We start from the raw sequence: 23,942 nt of genomic DNA, 5'->3' as shown, positions 1-23,942 counted from the left end.
TCAAATGCATCTGCATTGATCAGCATTGATTGGAAAAAAAAAAAACCTGGGCAAACGCTAATATTAGCCCCTTTACCAGTGAAATGCAATAACATGCCACCAGAAAATACCATCCGTCTCCATCTAAGCAGTGCTCAAACATCAATCCAAATTAGTCTGCACCGAAAGAGAGACTGAGATATATAGAGATATATAAAAGGAAGCAAACCACAAAGGGCTCCATGCTGCTTTCTACTGTTTACCTTCATGTGTTTGGGCCTGTACATGACATCAAACATGACAAGTCAAAAAGGTCTGGTTTACTAGCAATGGGAAAGGAGTCTATGACCTTTTTTTATCGAGTCAACTGGTGTTTAAAAAAAAAAAACAAACAATAAATTTCTCAAGTTTCTTTCTTAAGATTTTCCCTTTTGATCAATTCAAAGTCCTTGTGACTGACAGCAGTGTGAATGCATGTGTTTTCTGTGAATTGATGTTCTTTCCTATGCTGATGTCTTTGTCTTCTTTGGATTCTTCTATTGTTGGGAACTTGTTGATGTATACTGTAACTTCATTGTGCTTTTATTGTTTTCTGTGTACTGTAATCATGGCGTCCTTGTAAAAGAGAGCTTGCTCTCAATAATTATTATTGGTTGAAATTGCTAGTAGTGAAGACAAAAGAAACAGGTTGAAGACGAGCTATTGCTTTCAGTTTTTGTGATAGAGCGCTAAAATCCTGGTGAAATTATAGTGAAAAATGTAACTATTACAATAGTTGCACATAGAGTTGGGCAATATATTGATGTTATATCTATATCATGATATGAGACTGGATATTGTGTTAGATTTAGAATATTTTAATATCTTAAGTGTAATTTTCTGAACTTCCCAGACTGTGCAAGCTGTTTAATTACTTGCTTTACCCACTTAGCAATTATACTGATGATTATTAATCCAAACACTAATTTTGTAAAAGCACCAATAGTCAACTCTACAATATTGTTGCACTATAAAAAATCAAGGAATTTCACAAAAAACATAGTGATATTTGATTTTCTCCATATCACCCAGCCCTAGTTGTATCGGTGATCATGGCAGTAAAGCTGTCTTAGAGGTTGAACCATTCTGCCTTTGCTCTGTATCACAGATTGAATAAAAAGAACTATATTTATATTTATATATATATATATATATATATATATACATCAATCTGAGGTTGACCTGTGAGTGAAATGATTTGTAACCTTCTCTCCCTTTTTCCCTTCTTTTCTCTTATCATCTGTCTGTCAGAATCTTGGCTTTGGAGAAATTAGGAGCTGTCTTCAACCAGGTGGCCTTTCCTCTGCAGTACACTCCCAGGAAATTTGTCATCCACCCTGAGACCAACAACCTGATTTTGATCGAGACTGACCACAATGCCTACACCGAGGCAACCAAAGCTCAGAGAAAGCAACAAATGGCTGAGGTATGAATTACAGTGTCAGTAAAATGATGGTGTTATGACCTTAACAGCAAACTAAACTCTGCTCCTGGTCCCCTGACAGTAACAGTTATTTGAGCAGAGAGTTGGTCTATTGGTTATAGATCTGTAATTATTTTTCCAAGTTAAGGCCTAAAAAGAAAGACACTGTAACAGACACTTCGCTCTACTTTTCTTGTGTCCCCTTGAAGAGTCATCCACTATCACCATCCTTCAGGTTTCTTGTGCATCATGTTTGGTCCTGTCTATGTCAGACTACAGACCTTGTGCCCAAAAACACTCCTTTAACAGAGACAGACTACAGCAAGGCACAATGACAAATGACTGAGTATCTCTTGCAGGGGTCTGACATAGATAGATGTGATGATCCAGAGCTTTTAGCAGGGTGTCCACCAGTGTATTGCAAGCCTGACCCCCCGCCCGGCTTAAGCATTGGGGAATTCTTTTAAAATGAAAAAAATAATTAAATAAATTCAAGATTTTGCTAACTACAGGAGCCTAGAGAATGAAGAAAAACACACTGTTAATATTACAATGAATAGTGTTGAAAATAAAGCTGACTGCAGACATAAGCACAAGCGCACACAGACTAACACACAGCACAGGGCCGCCAGGCTCTGACCTCATGACAGTTGCAGCTGTGACAGACAATGCTAGCTAACGAGACAGCAGCTGACATTTGCATTTTCAGTGATTGAGCTGATGATAACGTTACATGAACTATGAGGAGTCACATCTCTGCAACAGCTCAAATCATGTTACGAATGTTAACCACTTACTTACTCCCTCTCATCCTCTGTGGGACATGAGGTTGCAATGAAATCTCCTCATTGCATTTAGGCCTTGGCAACACACTGCTCCTCTCCCTACAACAGCTGCATCTCTTCCAGTAAACACACCAGCTAGCAGGGCCGTTTTTAGCTCTGTGAGGGCCCTATGCAAAATCTTTTGCCCCCCTATTTCAGTCACCCATAAATACACACCAAAGTACCAAAGCTGCATTACATTCCTTATGCATATTAGACCAAATGGTGCTTTTTACACAGAAAAAAACTTATTTTAATTTAACTTAGCTGCATTGGTAACTTAGAAATCATAAAGAAAGTCTGTTGTTGGCCCCTGTCAGAAAGACACTGGCCACCTGGCCCAACAGCTTTTCTGGGGGAAACCCTGCTTTACAATGCAGAGACCACCCAGGCTGAGCATCAAGTCCTCCTTTTGGCATCTCAAGTATTGTAAGCCAAGGCCTGATAGGAGCTCAGTGTTTCCTTTATGCGTAAGCAGCTAGCTGTGGCTAAGGGCCAGTTTACTGGAGCAGAGAAGAGACACTGAGCCTATGTGTTTAGATTTGTTTGGGATGTTCAGCCATTTTATTTGTAAATGGACCCAAAAATTTCAGTATTATGAGACTGCTTTGTTGATTCTTTTTGGTTCCAGTCATAGTTTCAGTGTGAGTCATGGTCAGTGCAGTGGCCCAGGCTGCAGGAAAAGCCATCATCTCTCAGTAGAAAAAAATGTCTTGTTCGAAACCAAAGAACAGGTTATTGTAAAAGAAAAATGGACAAAGAAATGTGCGTTTGTTTTACCATTATTCATATCAAAACACATCTCCTCTCTCCATTTTTTATTTATTTTTACACATATTTATTTCACTCTGCATATACATGATCAAAGTTAAGAAGGTACGCCACACGAGGCAAAAAACAAGCCAGACATGACCTTGTGGGAAGCAGCACCCTTTAATTTCATCAATATCACAACACACATGGATACATCAAGACTTCAATTAACAATTATTTTCATTATCTGTTCATCTGCTAATTATTTCAGCGGGAAAATGCTCATCACAGTTTCATCTTCAGATCGCTCAATTGATTGCAAAAACATTTTTTATTTAAATTTAATTTAAAATGATACACTGAGAATAGAGGAGAATTCATCATTTTCGCTTGATAAAGGACTGGACCCATCGTCAAAATAGTTGCTGACTAATTTAAGGTTGAATGACCAACTGTTTCAGCTGTAGTATACATGTCAATAGGCAAGAGTCCACCAATCAGAGGACACCAAAAAATATCACTGCAGCCTGCATGAGGTGGAATCAGGTGAAAGGACGGGTATTTACATTAAACACAGACAAACTGACAATGTTAATTACTTCTAAGGTTATGAAGGAACTAAGGCAGTGGACTTTGATTCAGTGTGTCCCATTGAATGTGTCAGTCACCTAGTAATGGGGGGAAAAGATCCTGTGGTATCCCTTCAGCTGACCTGCTTTGTTCTGTGTTGCCTTTACAGGAGATGGTGGAGGCTGCTGGTGAGGATGAAAGAGAACTGGCTGCTGAAATGGCTGCTGCTTTCCTCAATGAGAATCTCCCAGAAGCCATTTTTGGCGCACCTAAAGCTGGAGCAGGACAGTGGGCCTCACTGGTGCGTCTTGTCAACCCCATACAGGGTACAACACTGGACCAGGTGCAGCTAGAACAGAACGAAGCTGCATTCAGGTGAGCAGGTTTAATTTGATTTCTTCATACAAATGGAAAAATATAAAATTGTATTGAGATGAGAAATGGATGAACAGACAGACTGACAGCAAAAAAAGAACTTATGTAAATATAACCAAAAACAAGACTTAGTGCCATAGTGTAGAGTTTCGGTCGAGGAAGGAACCCAGAGTAGATTTACCAAGATGCTTGCTCAACAAGAACTACCATTTTATTAATCCCTTTTGGGAAACCATTTTTTTTCACTCTGTTATTTTTACCTTATACACACATTGGTCTGAAATACACATACATACACACTCAGAGCCTATAGACATGCATAATTATTTGTTGTCATAGTGATGGGGCTGCTGTGTAGTCAAACGCAGAGTCCTGAACGTGTCTAATTTTTAAGTCCTGCTCCGGAATTGGCACTGCGACATGCAATATCATATCCACTCTGCCACCCCTCACACATGACCGCTTAGTTCTGCAACCCAACTCCATCTGTCGATTCAAGATTGTGTAATAATCATGCGCTGTTCAAACGATCAGGTAAGGGCAGCACAGTTAAAGTGATCATTTTGGGGCATTTCATCATGTGAATCAAAGATAGAAATTTTATATTGACTTTTAAAACATCTGCTGCCACATTCCGACTTTCTATTTGTGGAGCTGGATGGTTCATTAGGAGCACTGTTAGAGAGAGAGTTAATTAAAGGCTCAGTGTTGGATGTGAGCCGCCTCTGCTGTGTTAGCTCATGCTAATGCTCCAGAGACAGTCTTTCAGTGCTGCATCTAATCTGTTTATCCGCAGCAGAAAGTTTGCTAATCTGACGCAGAGTTGGACTGGTGGGGCTCAGCTTCTCAGTGCATCGCATCGTCTTGGTCTGAAACTGTGAAAAACGGTGACATGTTTGGCTCTCTAGTCAGCGTGCTGCGCTTGTTCTTCCTCTCTGTGTTTATTTGCATCCGGCAAACCAACTTCAAAGGTGTCCAGCACCACTTACTTTATCAGGATGTGTAGAAGCTGCCCTTATTAAGTCAATAAAAGCAATTTGGCTTCATTTATTGGCTATAATTTCATCATTTATCGGCCCAGTATATATTGTGCATCCCAGGTAGTAATATCAATAAATGTAAATTCTGAGATATCTGAAGGAGAACACTTGAGATGAACAAAAGACAAAAGAAGCAAGTTTTTGGAATGGCAAGATACAACTGAGCCAGAGTTCAGCCTTCTGTTTAATAAGTGGGTTGTTTGTTTACAGATAGTTGTAGTGAAGCTGTAAGTGTCATGAAATGATTCCCTAAACAGAACGATTGGGAACTGAAGTGAGTGGGAGGCTGGGTAGAGATCCTGTTGTAAAATAAAAAGTGAAACTCTGGACTGTTCACAGTGTGAAACATAAGCACTTAATGCTGAAGAAAAGGTTTTGCATGATATTGTGTCACAGCCTGAAGTTCTAAGTGGTGTGTGCATGCAGTGGTGATGACGTCCAGAGTCTGACCTTGGGCTGTTTCCCGATTATTATGCCTTTCACATTGATGGAGAGTCTCAAAAACTGCCAGCATCTCATAAATTGTTTCCTTATTATCTCAATTTGACCAGCAGCCATAAAGAAATCTTTTGGGCTGCAAAAACGGAACAGATGTGCTTTAAAATTTAATGTCTTTCATAATCTGATGACTGACGGGTGAGGAGAGAGAGTTGGTTTTGTCCCTAGTTTTAAGAAAGAGAGGCTGTTAAGTGCCAGAGAATCAATGATTGCAATTTTTTGGCTTATTCCGATTTTTTTACAAGTCTGACCTTTCGATTTTGGCCAGTCCTGATTTTCTTTCTTTCTCTAAACTATAATTGACTGTCATTGAAAGCTTGGCTTAAAATAGTAAAAATGCATGTATGATATCAAAGATGGGTATCTTATTAAGCATCTACCAAAATCTGAGACAAAGTAAATGTTCATAACAATTTGAAAAACTAAGAAATTGGGTGCATCCCCTAGTGAGTCGATTTTGACTTTACTGCACCCTTTTATCCCAAAGGTGTCCTAAAGAAGATCTGTGTTTATCCCAAAGACAGTTTATATTGTGCCCTCAACAATGAGACGTTAGTCTTGAGCCCTGCTTTTTAGGCTGCACAAACTGATGTGACACAACAGAAAAGCATCGGCCACTGCCGTCGGTGGATGTCATCTTATTTGCCGAAAGGCTGATGGCAGTCAACAATGGGAATATCGGCCAATACTGATGTTTGACCGATAAATCGGAGCATCCCTTTGCTGTGTTGCATTATCATCTTTCTTTTCCGCAGGAACTGCTTCTCTGCACTGACAGCAAGCACAGTTAGCATAGGTGCAACAGTAATAGTGAATTAATTAATAGCAGCTTTTTGGTTTCACTCATAATAGTTATATAGTATTTATTTATGTATTTATTTTTACATTTTTTCTACATTTTATCAATTTAATTTAATTGAAATACTTGAACCTAAAAGTCTGTCTTCTTTGTAGCACATTGATTTAAACATTGCTGACAAGTTCAGTCAAGTTTTATTCTACATAATATTGTTAGATATAGAATATTTTAGATTCAGAACAATTGTAAATAGTAAGTAGTCACCTTTCAGCAACATAAATGTGCATGTTATTATCTTATTAGCTAAATGCATGTGGAGTCTATAGGAAGCATGACGGGTCTGTGTTTTAAAGGCACAGATGAATCTTTTCTGTAGCATAGATTAATACATTTATAGTCACCAGCAAGTATTTCTCAGCAAACTCAAAAATCTGACAAACAGAATTTGTTTTGATATTTCGTCAGAGCTTTGCATGAAGTATTGCAGTCTCCGTGGTGTTAGCTTGGTTAATGAACAGGTTACTTACATAGAAATCTGTCAATGTCTGTAGTTTTATTTCTGTGTTGGATGTTGTGTATTATTTGATTTTAATTTTCCATCTTGTTTAATTCTTTGTCAAAAAACAGCACGAGAGCCCATATCTGACACCTTTCCCTCTCCCTGTGTTTGATACATTTCAGCGTTGCAGTGTGTCGTTTCCCCAACACAGGAGATGATTGGTATGTTCTGGTGGGCGTTGCCAGAGACATGATTCTCAACCCCAGATCAGTGGGCGGTGGCTTTATCTACACCTATCGGCTCATCAGCGGAGGGGAGAAACTGGAGTTTGTGCACAAGGTGGGTTTGACACTTCACTGAATTCAATTGAAATTATGTTTATATTGCTACAGGAAAGCCAATTCTTTTTTTTTTGTCTTGGATACTTGTTTATACATGCAAAGCAGTTCAAGGAACTGGACTGCAACTGTCAAAGTCATCCATTCACATACAGCAGACAACAGAAAGGGAAAACTGCAACATTTATTTACTGCAGATGGCACCGCTGCTGCCCTGTCTTTGCCTGTAGGTGGTGACATCAGAACGTTTACGCAGTGTGTAGGTCTAGACTACAACGTCTATTAAGTTTCCTTGCAAATAGGTGGTGCATGCTGTACTTAAGCAACAGACCAAGAACATGTAGATCTGCAGCTGGGTGATTTTGGCTCAGTCTGGTTTCAAAGTTAAAGTGACAATTTTGTGATTAAAGCCTAAGTAAAAAAACAAAATGCACAGGAAGTGAATATGGAATGCAGCCAGTGTGACTGACATGATACTCATTCGACCTTGGGGGAAGAGGAATTATATCACATGACCATTTAGGTTGAGGCAAAGCGCAAAACTGTGCTCTATTATTGAAATGCAAGTTAGCAGGTTGCGTCTTGAGAGGTCCGAGGTATGGACGAGAGAGAAGGGTCATCAGAGTGCAACAGGTGGGACAGCAATGATTAGAATTTTAAAGACAGATGTTAATGCCTCTGGCGCCGTGCACTTCTCTCCGGGCAATTCCCCAAAAACTCAAGCAGGGTGGAGGCCATCAGGGTGAATCAGCCCACATGCATTTGTTACCTGATGTGGATTAAGAAGGGAAATGAGTCAGGAGTGTTGTATTACACAGTGGTGTTCACATTGGAGGAATTTCCCAACCACTTAACCAGATCAGATATTTTAGATGGGTCTATCTGGTCGAAACACACACTTTCTTTTTTACTGGTGCAGATGACACATGCAAATACACACACAGATAGAAGATTATTCAGCTGCGGCCGGAAGCATTATGTCTTCGGGTTTTCCATACAACCATCTGTTCATCCCATTTTCGTTAACATCAGGAACTTAAAGGTCACTGTGACCTCACAAAACACAATTTTTGGTCATAACTCAAGTATTCATATGCCAGTTATGACAAAAAATTCACACGAATATCTAGCAGGATACAAGGATGAATTGATGCTTTTTTAAATCAAAAGATCAAAGATCAACGTCACTGTGACATCATAAAGTTGCGTGAAAACACTTTTCTTGCCATTACTCAGTGTCATAATTTAGGAACAGAAGTAGAGACATTTGGTCAGATAAGGAATTGGTGACACAAATGAGACTGAGCTGATTGTATAGATCTTCTATGCTGCGCGGTTGAAGATTTCTGTGAAGCACCCACGCTCTAATATTTGTAGCCTTTTTTTTTTTGCAGTAACTTCGATATATGAAGCATTGTCTGTTGTCATGACTACATATGAGTCTGGACAGACAGGGATGTAAACTGCAACTTGACCTGTTGGTGGAAGCATACAACCATGAGGCAGTAATTCTAGTTTCAGCTGAATCTGCCTTTTTGACTTTGCAACACTGAAGTTTTTTGGAAATGTTTGGATCACATGAGTCAAAAACAAACCTATGCAGCCACCACTTTAATGTAATTTTACAATTAGTATAATGCTAGTAATATTAGCATGGCCTAATCTTAACTGCAACTGTGCAGAAATACAAGGTTTAAACAGAATGATTATTTGTGCAAAACCAAAAAAGCAGCTCAGCATTCGAATGTTGAGTTAGAATTCAAATACCAATGTTACAAATGAAGTTTCATATTATTAGGTACAGCCCTGCTCTTTATCTTCACACCTTCAATCACAGTTATAATCGAAAGAGTGAGTTGGGTCACACTGTTTTTCATTAGACAGTGGGTACATCTTCAAAAAGGAGGTTTTCTATCTCTCAAATAATATGAGCTGTTTCTGCTCAAACAAACATGCTGCATCTCAACCTAACTTCTCCTGAGCGTTGCATAAAAGAATGTAATGAGCTGCATTTTAATAATTCATTGTGTTTTGATTGGCAGACCCCAGTCGAGGACGTGCCTTTGGCCATTGCTCCGTTCCAGGGACGAGTCCTGGTGGGAGTTGGGAAACTTCTAAGAATCTACGACTTGGGCAAGAAGAAGCTGCTTCGCAAGTGTGAAAACAAGGTAAAGCAAGGACCCAAACACTCAACCTTTCTTTGAGCTGTTGATGTGAGTATGTCCAACAGTCACACTGTGTACTAGGCAAAGCAGTTCAAAAGTCAGTATGGTTTAAATCCAACTTCTCCTCATGACTTAATGTGATAAATGAAGCTTGAGTAGAGGTTTGTCCAGAATAATAGAACTGAAGCTGTATTATCTTTACCGTTTTAGAAACTAAATAAGCCATTGACTCACCCGTCTGTGGGTAACCTCAAATAATTTGTTGGTAAATGTCAGTAGAGATAAACCTGGGACGCTGGCTTTTCCCTCAAAGATGTTATTTTTATCCAACAGTGCATGACAGCACTGGTTTAAATGAGTTTAATTGTTTGATTCAATTATGAGTCTCCTGCTCTTCCGTTTCTTCCTTTGTAGATCAAATGTAATTCTGAAGCAGTTTAAAATGAATCACAGCAAAGGTGCACAGGCTTGTAAGGACAGAAGTTATCATCTGTCTGTCACAGTGCTGTTCTACAAAGAATAAACAACCTTCAGGCAGAGGACTTCTCTAAGTATCAGTGTGATAACTGACTGGGGTCAACGTGGTCACATTCATGTGCTTGAGTTTGCAGAGACTGTTTATTTTAGTATTTATGTCACTTTCCGAAAGATACCCATCAGAGTTTCTGAGCACTGGTGGCACTGAGGAGTAATGTTTTGATCAGTTTTGAATGAGTGCACAGTGGGTTCCTGTGTCATTTGCATCTTGTCTCGTGTGTATACACAGTTTTTAGCCTGTTAAATAGCCGATCTGAAATAAAAACAAGCTTTGCAAATCTTTTATGAGGCACGAAATGCATTTGCCATGTTTGTGAGGTTGTGAGACACAAACACACAGAACAGTTTTTGTTTGTAATGAAGCTGCACAGAGTACAAAGGCACAGTGATGCATTTGAATGAAGACCACATACACACAACTGAATGTGCTGCAGTTGGACCTATGTGTACTCGGATTGTTGGGCGCTGTACGCCAGGCGATCATTGTGCTTGTAATATTTCTTTCCTACCTGTTTGGTCCCTCCCTTATTTATTTTGTACTCCAAAAAAGTCTGTAACTGAATCAGTTTTAACGAATAACCAGCGGGAACAATGAACAGTGCTGCACATCAAGCTGCTCACAGAACAGGGCTTCATCTCATCATGTTTCCCTTGTGCAAAAAAAGGAGATATTCTTCCACATAATATACATGTCATGTCTTTTGAGTGTACTTTATTGAGTGTATTTTATGTCTCTTCTGTTTAGCATGTTCCCAACTTGGTGACTGGCATCCATACGATAGGCCAGCGTGTGATCGTCTCTGACGTGCAGGAGAGCCTGTTCTGGGTGCGCTACCGACGCAATGAGAACCAGCTCATCATCTTTGCTGATGACACATATCCTCGCTGGGTAACCACAGCCTGTCTGCTCGACTATGACACCATGGCCTCCGCTGACAAGTTTGGCAACATCAGCATTGTAAGTTTGGGGTTGGGGAGTGTTGGCTGTCTGAATCTGTGATTGGACTGTCATATAGCAGAGAAGGAATACGCTGGAATACAATATGAATTATAAAGTATATGGTGTATTAGATTTGGCACAATTGTACAATTTTTTCCCCTCCATGTCCCTTCCTGAGCAGCTACAGTTTCCTCTCATTAGGCTCAAAAACATCAGCAGTGATCGGACCCCAAAAAACCCATGGAACCCAGTAGGACTGACAAGCTAAATAAAAACATGTCTTCATTCTCTATTTAATTTTTTCAGGTGCGTCTACCCCCCAACACCAGCGATGATGTGGATGAAGACCCCACAGGGAACAAAGCTTTATGGGACAGAGGCCTCCTTAATGGGGCATCACAGAAGGTAAAGCCATTATTTTCCAAACCTTTGACTTCTGAAATTTTACTAACGTGTCACTGTTACATTTGTTAACATTTCTTTTTTTGCATTTTGTTTGTATTTCCTTTTTTTTTTTTGTAATTTTGGGTGTGTGTCTGCAGGGACAAAGTCACAGGTTGAATGAGCTAAATGGTGTCAGCCCTTGACTGACCACATTTTGTTTTGCATCGGCTCTGGCAAAATGCAGTGTATGACCGTCAATAATTGTATCGCAGCTCTGTGATTGACCCTTGCTGTCTACTATCACTCTAGTTCAGCTTCCTTTTTCTAGCTCGCTACTCGGCTCAATTACCAGTAGTACTGGTCAGGTACCACAGAGAAGAATTTGCTATTGCAGCAAAGAGTCTGCAAGTATGTGGTGGCACATTGCTGAAGTAGATCAGCACAGATGAAGTAGAGTTAAAAGAAAATGTACTGAGAAGTGGAGCTTCACATATAACAGAGTGAGGAGAGAGTGACAGTAATGCCAGCACAATGAGCTGCCAGAGGTAGGTGGAGGAACTATTTAAATCCTTTACTGCGGTAAAGGTACTAATAACACCACACTGTAAAAATACTCCATTATAAGTAAAAGTCCTTGTTTCAAAACTTAAATTAAGGACAGAAAGTCTGTAAGTTGTATCATCACAATGTCTTAAATATCTTCTGACAACACTGACAAAACTGCAGTCTGAAAAGTAACTAAAGATGTCAGACAAATGAAGACAGAACAAGTCAGCTTTGCCTTTTTGGTCCAGGCTCAAGCCTGTTTTTCTGGCTGGTGCTGATGGTCACAATCTGAAATAGAAAAATTACCATCAGAGTTATGTAAGGGATTACAAAACATACAGATGAAAAGCAGACGCAATTCAGTGCTTGATCATAACGGAAAAGCCAATAAAACCTGAGAGCAGGACACCAGTGTCTTAATTACAGAGCTGACCTTTCATGTGTGCATTTTTTAGAGTCTGACCAGTCCACTCCTCAGCATTTATATGTAAGACAGAGAGTAAAAGAAATGTAGAGAGCAAAAGTGAGTTCTAATGTTTGAACAGTCGCTTCAGGATTTGAGTTGTTCAAGGAAGAAACATCAGGTTTCTGTTGAGCCCATGCTGCACAAGTTTGAATGATTCAGGCTGGGTGCTGCTCACGGTCTGAATGTCCAGCCTGCGCACTAATCTGCCTCCTCCACTCTTCTGACCTCCAACCGCCAACACACAGAGACATGACACACATACACATACACATACTGCATAACATCGTCAACCACAAGCTTAACCTTCTCACAGATGCAAGTGTGTACACACACACTTGCGCAGTTTGAAAAAACACAGTTTCACTCATCCCATATTTAAATTCTGGTCAAAACTGTTTAGGTAGCAGATGGACTGGGAAAGTCCCTCAGATTTAGACATTGTGAGCTGGTCCCAGTTGTCTTTGTGACACAGTGTTTGTCAGCTATTTCTGTCTCCGTGCACATTGATTGAGAATTTCATTTGAGTTTGGAAATGTACCATGTCTGTATTTAGATGTGGGTGTGGAAGCCTGGATTTGTCCGTATCCAGAAAGCCTTGTGTGTTCGCATCTGGCTGGATGAACCTAATTATCCATACATGGCTCAGCTAAATGCTGTCTTACATTAAATTAGATGCATTCCATTTCTATTTGATTATTGTATCTGAAAAGATCAAGGTCAGGGAGACACAGCTGTCTGTTGAACAAAATGAAAGGATTGACTGTCTTAACCCCAAATGTCTTGTAGTGTGTGAGGGCCATTTTTGTCTTGTTGTTTCTAACCGTCTCCTGGGGAGTCCTCTGCTTCCACAAGCCTGCACAACCCTGTTCTGACTTCCTTTCCTCAGCTCCTCAACACTTCAGAAACAAAAACATCATTTGAGTTTTCCTGCTTAGTCTTTGTTGGCCTAAGGTGACATTTCCACTCTGTTGGAGTCTCCCACAGCAGCAAAGATGTGCCTCATTTATTCTCAACATACCCGAGAGCGGCTTAAGGCTGCTGTTTGTGACCAGGACGAGGTGAGACTGTGTGTGTAATGACAGCCTCACAGAGATGCGTGCATGGCAAGAGAATCTTAGTGTTGTTTTTCAGGAATAACTTTGATTCAAAATGCTGATGTTAGTTATTTAGTTTATATGTACAAATAAGTGTCTCGTTACATAAGGTCCAAATGATGCACATCTTATTTTTTTTTTGTAGTTTATCAATAGTGTTTGAGAGCTTACAGGTTTGACCCTGACTGATGCCTTTGATATTAACAGAAGCAACGTTTTGACCCAAAGCTCCTGGGACTTTAAGTCCCAGAGGCAACTTCTCAAGAAACTAAATGTTTCCTTCAGCCAAGTGTTATCTGTGTTTGCACCACAGTTTAAAGACCCCTGAAGATTAGGCAAATGAGTCCTCTGAGGCATGAAAAAGCAACATGATGGGACAAGGGCTGCTGGTGGTTGCAGGGTTGAACACACTCTACAGCCTGCAGTTCACTTTGACCGCCTTTTCAATCTAAAAAAAAAACCATGAAAAAAATACACTTCAGGTTTTGTCTCACTGTGGTGAGATTTACTGCTGCATAGTTTTGCTGCAAGTTGGATGCACTAAATGAAATGCAGAGGAGGAAAATAAATCTAAGCATCTGTCTCCACAGTAAATCATCTGTTGAGTACTTGATGGTTATTTACTTGTTTTGAAAGGTAGACACTGGGAGGAAATATATAAAGATTATGTCTTATTTCTCTCATTCCCTGGTTTTCTCACATCATGGCAGCTCTGTCTCTGTCGCTCTCAGCTCGCTTACCCATGCTGTGCTCTCAGCTCAAAGCCACCATCTCCCTCTCTCTCTTTTTTTCTCTCTTCGTCCTTTTATCCCTCCGCACTGGCGACAGCAATGGTGCGGAGACATAATGTTTTTGGGTTCTCTGTCTGTCCGTCTGTCCCATTCTCCTGATTGCGATTTCTCAAGAAGGCCTTAAGGGAACTTCTCAACATTTGGCATAGGCGTCCACTTGGACTCAACAGTGAACTGATTAGAATTTGGAGGTTAAAGGTCATTGTGACTTCACAAAACACATTTTTGGCTGTAACTCAAGAATTCATATGCTTATTGTGACAACATTTCACACAAATGTCTAAGAGGATAAAAAAGTGATGTGATGACATTTTATATCCAAAAGCTCAGAGGTCAACTTCACTGTGACATCATAACGTTCTGTAAAAACACTTTTCTGGGGCAGAAGTGTCGATATTTGGTCAGATACTGAATTAGTGACACTAATCTTAGGTTTCCATTTTGACACTGTGCTAATTGTATGGATCTGTGCTGCCAGGTTGAAAATATGTGTGAATCATCCACGTTTTAGAATTTGTAGCTTCTTTGCAGCAGCATCCAATATTTGAAATGTTGTCTACTGACAGCTATATATGAGTCTGGACTAGGGTTGTCACGATACTAAAATTTCAAACTCGATATCGATACCCAGGAAAATATTCAATACTCGATACCATTTTCGATACAGCAGCAAAAAATTAAGAGGCATGTCATTTTTTAAATAAAGATCAGAACAGTAACATCAATGATAACAACAAAAAATCCCCCCCAAAATAAATAACAACCAGAAACAAGATCTGACCATACAAATGTATTTATCTACAGCCCTGTTTATTTTCTGTGCTTCTGGTGAATTGGCACCATATTTTCGTTGCTGATCAAATAGAGTTGGTAGTTTAGGCTCAGTATGCTCCTGTTTCTACCTCACTATGTGATCAGAGAACCAGAGGTTACGGGAGAAACCAAACGTTTTTTCAGCTTCAATCTGTAACTTTACAGTTAACATAACTTTTCAGACACACATAATTGTGTTGTCCTGTTAAATTAACATTGTCTATTAATGTTACAGATGGGCATGACTGATAAAGTTTTCTGCTTAGCTCCCACATTAATGTTAGAAGTTATATTTTAGTTTGATGCAGGCGACACCAGCTGCTCAGCTGCTAGTGAGGGGAGGGGCTGTACCTGCCGTCTGCAGCGTGCTGTGTTCACTTCACTAAATATTTCCAAAGAGCTCTTTTTCCTTTATCATTTTTGACCAAAACTGGCTGCTCTGATCCTCCTGCAGCCGCGCTGGCCATATTACAGCAACAGAAATGTGTGCATGCATGCACAGCGACGACAAAAAGCCGGGTTGCAGCGAGGGCTCTGTGCCTGCCAGACGCTGCCTGCACAGCGGGTGTCCGTCAGACCCGCTGCGCGCACCTGACAGGCGCTGAGGTGGCGTGCACTGTTAGTATCGATACTTTTGTAAATTAGTATTGTATCCAAATACAGCGTTTGAGTATCGATACTTTTCAGAGTATCGATACTTTTGACAACCCTAGTCTGGACAGACATGGATATCAACTCTAACTACATCTTGACTGGTTGGTGGATGCACACATGCCTCACAACTTAACTAATGTCATCAAACAAAGAGAAATGTCCTCCCCTTGTCCTCAATGGTCCTAAATCAGTACTGAAGCACTTTGTTATTTTATGATTGAAGCTGTTCTGGAGTTGAAGTTGCTGTGTGTGTGTGTGTGTGTGTGTGTTGGACCAATCAGCGACGGTCATCCCTGCAAGCCCCACCTCAAAGGTTCCTGTACTTTCAGAAACCACCAACCCTGATCAGGGACTTTTGGGGGGGCGGGGGGTAAGAGATTGTCCCTCAAACCTAATTTAGACCCTGATCCATGCGGTCGAAATGCAATGAAAAGGTTTCTAGTCATTTGAGAAAGTTTCTACGGTCAGAAATGGGTTAGAGTGTGTCAAAGATGCCCTGAGGAAAAGAAGAAATCAATGATGGCTTGTGTAAGTTTTTTTTTTTTTTTTAAATCCAATCAATTTTTGGCCAAAGTGATCAAAAACAGATTGTGTTCCTATTTCAGGGCTCTGGAGTAGGGATAGGAATAAAGAAGCAGGTCCACATTGTACGATCTATTGGAATCATATGCCTCAGAGCTTATCAGTTCCTTTAATTAACGCCGGCATGTTTTTCTGACCACATAACAAAACAATGACGTCAAACTTGTGTGTATGCCACTGAGTCATGGCAGTCATGGCATGGAGAAACGGACCAAAGCGTGACTTCATTTGAAGAAAAAAGATGACGAGTGCTGTAATGCCTGTAAAACGATCGTTTGAAGTAAGGGTGGTAACACCAGCAATACTCTGAAACATCTTTCTAGGCAACATGGGCTTAACTTCCAGGAATGCCGTGTTTTTCACTCAGTACACACGAGGGCCACTGCTTCCCACGAGGGGTGGGCCAGTGGACGATGCCATCGTCCCAGAGTACATATCCTATCATATAATAAACTTAGCGCCATGGAGGCAAGCTTAGCCGATTTTCTCTTTGATAAAGAAAACCTAAATGAAAACAAATGTTGCACAAATGTTCTCTCATTTTAACCACACTGTGTTCAGACTCAGAGAAACTGTTGCGTTGATATTGAAAACCCATGTGAGCCTACGTTTTTTCCCCCCACACAGATAATTGATCAAGAACCCATAAGGGAATCATATAAAGTGGGATCGATAAGCAAACTCAATAATGACATTGGTATCAATAATAATCCAATAATAATCAAAACTTCTGCACATTTCGGTCTCATTTGTGTCTGTCTTATGTGCTTTCTTGGTCCCATGGTGTCAGCGTAACATATGCCCTGTATGCAGTTTGCTCAAACTAATACTGAGGTTTTATTGCTCCTGAATGCTGCCTGTGTATCCAGGGTACATCCTGATTATTACCTTTAATTATTGGCAAAGTGGTTTTTTGATGGTTATTGGATTAGATCTGACCATCCGGACCAATTTCCTCTAAGAGGAGAATGACAGTGTGTGTCTCCTATGTGACCTTGGCACAGAGTCCACTAGTCATGTACTTTATTGTATATTTGCAGCTGTCAGGACGGATGATCTTGGGACCTTCAGTGACATATCAGACATGATATCATATGATCAGATTTTTCATGGTTTAACGCAGCTCCTTGTAATTCCATTAGTCTGGACAGATGTAAGTTACAAGTTAGTCAATCAGAGTCACTGACAGGAGGTCAAGAGGTCATTAAAATATCATTCTCAACTGTCTGCACCATCAAATTAATAATCACAGTTGCTCTAATTGTTCTTTTTTTAATTATAAAGCAGATGTTTTCCAAAACTGTCAAGACAAAAACCACATTGTACCATTTACATTGTGTTGAGAGAAACAAGATTATTTCATTCATAGCATGTGTTTCTGTTCAGTGTCACAAAATCCCCATTATGTCCCCAATGATTTAGTGTGGCAGAAAACAACAGGATAACGAGGTGCGGGCCAATTTGGCTTTTGCTGATAGAAGCTGATTTCGGGGATCATAGTGATTGCCAGAAGCCAATGACTTTGCCATTGTCAAAGCAATATGTGGCTCATTTTCCCATGTATGTATTAGATTATTATTTTTTAGTATTGTTAGTACTAGTAGTAAAATAATATTAATTAATTAATATTTAATTTGCCATCATAGTGTCACATTGGCATCCCCTGCTGATAAAGACACTTGCAACACTGACACATAAAAGTGCACACACTCCAACCAAGTGACAGCGTGGTGCCGTTTCCTGTACTGAATGTAGCTGAGGAGAGAAAGAGTGAACATGTCATTTCTGTTCAGCTGCTTGCAAGGGAGAGAGCAGCCCCTTTTACACTGCCTGTCCAAAGCGGGAATGTTGCGCAGCTGTTCTGCCTCCCCAGGCGGTATAAAAGGTACGATCGCAGAGTGCGGCGGGACAGAGTTGTCTCGCCTTAAAGCTGGTAGTGGAAGTAGTAACGGGGCAGAGTCGCTGTCTGTGTAAAGTATGAGCTGTACGTGATATCTCAAGAACACCTTGAGGGAATTTCTTCAGATGTGGCACAAACGTCCCCATGGACTAAACAATGAACTGATCAGGTTTTGGTGGTCAAAGGACAGCGTCACTGTGACCTTGCATCCATCTCATTCTTGTGAACGTGACGGCTCATGAACATCTTAAGGGAATTTCGTTAAATTTGACACAAACGTTCACTCTGACTGAGGAATAAACTGATCAGAATTTGGCCGTCAAAGGTAAAAACACACAAATGTCCAATAGGATAAAATAATGAAGTGATGGAATTTTATATCCAAAAGATCAAAGGTCACCTTCACCGTGACATCATAATGTTGTGCCTAAAAACACTTCTCTGGCCAATGCTTGCTGCATACCTCAGGAACAGAAGGGGAGACATTTGGTCAGATACTGAATTGGTGAGACTAATCTTAGGTGTCCACCTTGAAACTGTGCTGATTGTATAGATGATCTGTGCTGTCGGAAAAATGTGTGTGAAGCATCCATGTTTTCACAGACATGAATGCATGAATGTAAACTGTAAGAGAAACTTGACAAGTGTGCTGAGACACAATCTATTTTATTTTTATTTTTTAACTAAATGCCTGTGATGCTGCTGGCTGTTATTTTGTTGATTTTAGCATTCATCTCTCAGTGGTTAAAAACCATTCATAAATATAATAATTTTGTATCCTCTAATATCTAATATTAACAACAGAATAGACTGCATTTTTTATTTCCCCAAGCGATTGGATCTGATATTGACAATCTTACAGGGTGACAATAGAAAATGTGACAGTGGAGTAGATCACCCAACACGAAGGCCAATACTGCTTAAACAATACACTTCAGGTCACATGGAGTGTCACTCAAAATGAAAACACTTTTGTTCCACATCAAATCAGGTAGCAAAAAGCCACGAGGGGTCAGAAAAGAATGATTGCCGTCTGTTGATGAAGTGATCCCAAGAATGAATTCTACCAGACAAGAAAAACACAACTGTCTTTCTCTGCCTCCATTGTCTGTCCAGGCTGAGGTGATAATGAACTACCACGTAGGAGAGACGGTGCTGTCCCTCCAGAAAACCACTCTGATCCCCGGAGGTTCCGAGTCCATGGTCTACACCACACTGTCTGGAGGCATCGGCATACTGGTTCCATTCACCTCACACGAGGTATAACACAAACATCCACACACTGTGTCTCACAAGAGGCTAATGCATCATCGTGGCCTGCAAAATACACACTGTCACTATCTCCGTCTCATTCGATTTGTATCCAATCTTCTTTTATTCTTTCTTTTCTTCAGGACCATGACTTCTTCCAGCATTTAGAGATGCATATGCGCTCTGAGTTTCCTCCCCTGTGTGGCAGAGACCATCTCAGTTTTAGATCCTACTACTTCCCAGTCAAGGTTGGTTTTGTTTTTATATGTCTGTGTGTGTTTAGTTGGAATGAACCAATTGTGAAATTCTGGACCAATACTGATACAAATGTTTAAAACAATGATCAGGCCAGTGGCTCATTATACTGTTTTTTTGTTTGTTTTGTTTTTGGTGTTTATTTTGTTTTTTTTTTTGTTTTTTTGCTATTTCCCCTGTTGTGCAAGGGAAACAACAAAATCTTAATTATAAAAAATGTTTTACTGTGAAAGAATTTTAATGGTTATTTCATATTTATATGATTGTGCTCATTCAAACATAGTGTAATGAAGGATTGAATGACTTTAAAACTATGTATATCATAATTCCCTCTCTTTTTTATATTGCTGTGAATACATCAACAAATTTCTCCTTTAGACAGCTGTATTTATTCAAATATTTTGCCAAAAACTAAATTCCACAAAGCTACATTTGAGCGCATCATAATAATGCTATAATGTTCCTTTGCCAAATTTCCAGTTTTACTAAATAGAGATTGAATGCATCATAATGTAACTTATTGCAACCTTAGCCATTAGTTGTGGCTGAGGGCTGGTAACAGCTAATGTTACCTAGCACACAGATGTGTTGTTCACAATGTAGAATTATCAGGAAAAAAAGGGTGCAATCTCTCGTGTCAGTCATGAATTTACTACGTCCTTTTGTCCCAAATACGGCCCAGGGAAGATCTCTGTTTGTCCCAAAGAGGTTTTCTGTCCTCAGGATGTTGGGACGCTGTTAGTCTTGAGTCCTGTTTTTTAGGCTGCACAAAATTGATTTGACAAAACAGAAAAAAATTGCCATCGCAGCTGGCATCTTATATAGGCCCAAAGTAGTCAACAAGATGAATCACGTCTGATACCAATGTTCGGCCGATAAATCAGTGCACCTTTACTATCTTCTGTAAAGATCTCATATCATCTGATCTGTTTGTCTGCTTCAGCATCACAGACTATCAGAAGCCAACTTGCCCTGAGTCATTTTTTGTCGTCTTGGTTTTTCTCTCCAGAATGTGATTGACGGAGATCTGTGTGAGCAGTTTAACAGTATGGACCCTCACAAGCAGAAAAGTGTGGCTGAAGAGCTGGACAGAACGCCCCCTGAGGTCTCTAAGAAACTGGAGGACATTCGCACTCGCTACGCCTTCTAATCATACAAATTTATGCAGCAGCAGTGGACAGAGACACACTCATTAGGACCATTACACACACATCCTGCTCTGCCACAGTATGCTCCTGTTAAGGACACAAATGAGCAAACACGTAGGGGATTGTTAGACGGTTGACTGTGGGCATGCCTTAGGACATGGAACAACATCACAAGATGTCACAATCTTGTAATTCCCGTACATCGTTCCGTCATTATGCAACTCACACGCACCTCTTCCTTTCCGACGCAAATACCTGTGTTTGAAACTACGTGTGTGAACATTCAGTTTTGCCATCACCCCACACGTACATATATGCTGACTCAATTACTGAGAATTTTCTCAAGTTTTTCACACCTCCCCTGTGCTGATGTCAGCAGAAACCAAACGCAGTTCAGCAACACCATTACATGGAAACATGGCAGGAAGTCTCGGCCACTTCAGCTCTTTTACATTGCTTAACTGTGTTGCCACAATTACCTGCATTCACACATAGAGCTGTGTGAACAGCATTCTCAAACAGACGACTGTCATGAGCGTTATTCACACACACACAAACACAATTGTGTGAACAGAATTCACACACAACCAATTACGTGACAAGCAACTGTCCCACTGTCATCTGCAGACCTAACAGTACATACATGCTGACCCCATATCATCTGTGGGCAAGTGAAGCCATTTTATTTAAAGGCTTTTTATCTCACGCCAAGCGGAGGAGTCTTGTTATATACACAGTGTAGAGACGAGTGTCACACTGCCTGGACAGAGGGCCGTTGAAAGCTGAGAATACTTTTAGTGTCTGTAAATTAAGGAGGTGTGTTTCAGTTGTGTCCTTATTTTTGATCTCAGCTAATTGAAACAAATGTGTTTTTGTATGGTATGATTTTTTTAAACGTGTATTGATTAGAATGACCTGTTATGATGCATATACCATAGTCCAAGATGGTATTATGAAATCTTTGGTAGCCCTTTGCCCCACCTGTCTGTCCGTGACATGTTGACCCCAGGCTCATTCAAGCATATTGCTTACTTGCAATTGGGAACCAAGCAGAAGCCAACGTCCAACCCAGTTGAAGCCTCAGGCCACACGGTTCAACAATTGTTGCCATACTGTGGCATTAGACAACGGCTGAACTCAGACTAAATAAGTGGGTGGAAGCACACTGAAGGTTTGCACTGGGTGTTGTTCTTCTCAGTCCTGTAAATTCCCAACCTCAGCCACAGGCACAGACATAGCATTCCTCAGTAGTCACTGAATTTAGGGGTTTGTGGGATGGGGGCAGTGGTCTGTTTTTGTAAATAAAGTTGTTGTTTTTTTTTTGTGTGCTTTATAATACTGTCTGTTTGTGTCATTTCCTGCCACCGTGTGTGTGTGGAGAACCATCACTCTGCCAAAGCATTCATGACTGATTTGTCTCGATCATTAGCACATCAGATATTAAGTTTTGTCATTTTACGATGACGTCAGCATAGGAACAGTGCTCATGCTGTGTTTTGAATGAAAGTCAAATTGCTTAAATTTGATGAATTTGAGTTAGACCCTGCAGATAAAACAGTCATGGTATTGTGCGCTAACTGGCTGGAGACACCAACTCTTCTAAAGTCGTGTTAAGGAGGACCTAATATGTTCATTTTCAGGTTCATACGTGTATGTAAGGTTTCCACTAGGTAATGGTAACATGCTGTAATGTTCCAAAACTATTTACCTCATACTGTCTGTGCTAGAACACCTGTATTCACTCTCTGAGTCGTTCTGTTTAAGCACCCGTCTTTTAAACCCTCTCTCAAAAGTCTGCTCTGATTGGTCTGAATTTTCTTGTCTTCTGCATCTTTGCAGCTGGGAATGATTGTTACAGAATATAGCTGCACATTCCACTGTGAAAATCACCAAGAGAAGCTTTAAAACCAAAATCTTCATAACCGGACATATTGTATTGTCTAATAATCCGTCCCTCATTCCAAGAATATTATTCCCCTGCCCTTGGTTCTAGAAATATTATTCAAAATCGGAGAGAAATTAACATAGATAACCAAGATTTTATGCTTCCCTTGAGGTACGCTTGAGATAACCATTGGAGCAAATGACCATAGAAAAAAATCAATTGCAAGCTGACGTCAACTTGCCTGTAAAAAGATGTAAATGTGCTGAACAAGACGTCAACTTGTCTATAAAAAGATGTAAATGTGCTGGACGAGACGTCAACTTGCCTTATAAAAAGATGTAAATGTGCTGAACAAGACAGATGCTTCAGAGAGGTTAGCCAACCCAGACCAGCTGTGATGTGTTCATTTGAGTTCATATGAAACCACCTTTAAAATATAATAGAATTGGCTTTAGCTATTTTAAATATCTGTCCGTATGAAATCAGTTGTGTCTGTTTTCTGGTGACGTAGATCACAAACAGGGTTCCCAACAGTACAGGAGCCTTCCCCTCAGGATCTGCGCAGCTAACAGTGCTACACTTTCAAACCAGACAGCAGCAACTTCTCACCTCTGTGTATTAATTAAAGGAATAGTACACCATTTTGGAAAACATGCCTCATTTTCCTGCATAGAAGTATACTCTGTGTGTACAATAACTATGAATAATATATATATATATTTTTTTTTACCTTTGCCCAACATTACCCTATGCTTAGCTAAGCTAACTGTCTCCTGGCTCCTGCTTCATATGTAACATGCAGTGTGAGAGTGGTGTCACCCTTTGATATAACTCGGATCAAAGAAACAAATAAGCATATTTTCCACAGTTGGTGATGTGGAAAGGTTGACTTCTTACAGCTTCTCCTTCTAAGTAACAAGTTTGATGATTTGTCTCACAGTAGAAACACAAACACTAAAACAACATTCTCACATGTGGCTCGGTGCTTCTGCACATGTGATGGGTTTTGCCGCTCTGGGAGAATAGCTAAGAAATTGGCCAGACTAAACTTTCCCTCTTAGAACAATGGCACTCCAGAGTTTTATAGAACTATAACCACATGGGCAGCTTTTTTAAATATGTAAAGGACAACAAAACTGCCCTGCAGTGAATGTTATCCAGAGGACATGTGTTCCTAATTTGAGGTGAAAAGTATACAAGGCACAGGAGAGAAACATCTGGATCTATAAGAATGCCCATCCAGGGAAATGACTGGTTTCACACGCTACTTTACCAATTAATTTTAAGTGACGGAGGGTCTGATGGTCCTTAAAATGGCAGCAGTGTTCAACCTTGGGATGCGAGGGATTAAGTAGATGGATTGTGTTTTTTATTTACTTATTATTTCCAGTTGC

At 40.2% G+C, this 23,942-nt stretch overlaps 1 protein-coding gene across 1 annotated transcript in view; it reads left to right on the top strand.

Annotated features, from left to right (window-relative positions):
* Nucleotides 1-21,999, top strand: part of sf3b3 (splicing factor 3b, subunit 3) — a 35,515-nt gene extending 13,516 nt beyond the window's left edge. Inside the window, exons 19-27 of the mRNA XM_033635337.2 lie at nucleotides 1,270-1,444; nucleotides 3,758-3,963; nucleotides 6,982-7,138; nucleotides 9,180-9,305; nucleotides 10,585-10,797; nucleotides 11,086-11,184; nucleotides 19,126-19,269; nucleotides 19,404-19,508; nucleotides 20,525-21,999. Coding sequence (XP_033491228.1) covers nucleotides 1,270-1,444; nucleotides 3,758-3,963; nucleotides 6,982-7,138; nucleotides 9,180-9,305; nucleotides 10,585-10,797; nucleotides 11,086-11,184; nucleotides 19,126-19,269; nucleotides 19,404-19,508; nucleotides 20,525-20,665 — 1,366 coding nt within the window. The 3' untranslated portion in view covers nucleotides 20,666-21,999. The remainder of the gene's footprint in view (nucleotides 1-1,269; nucleotides 1,445-3,757; nucleotides 3,964-6,981; nucleotides 7,139-9,179; nucleotides 9,306-10,584; nucleotides 10,798-11,085; nucleotides 11,185-19,125; nucleotides 19,270-19,403; nucleotides 19,509-20,524) is intronic.
* Nucleotides 22,000-23,942: the final 1,943 nt, after the last annotated feature.

Source organism: Epinephelus lanceolatus, chromosome 5 (genome assembly GCF_041903045.1).
Source record: "Epinephelus lanceolatus isolate andai-2023 chromosome 5, ASM4190304v1, whole genome shotgun sequence".
Classification (NCBI taxonomy): domain Eukaryota; kingdom Metazoa; phylum Chordata; class Actinopteri; order Perciformes; family Serranidae; genus Epinephelus; species Epinephelus lanceolatus.
This window is presented reverse-complemented; position numbering and strand designations above follow the sequence as displayed.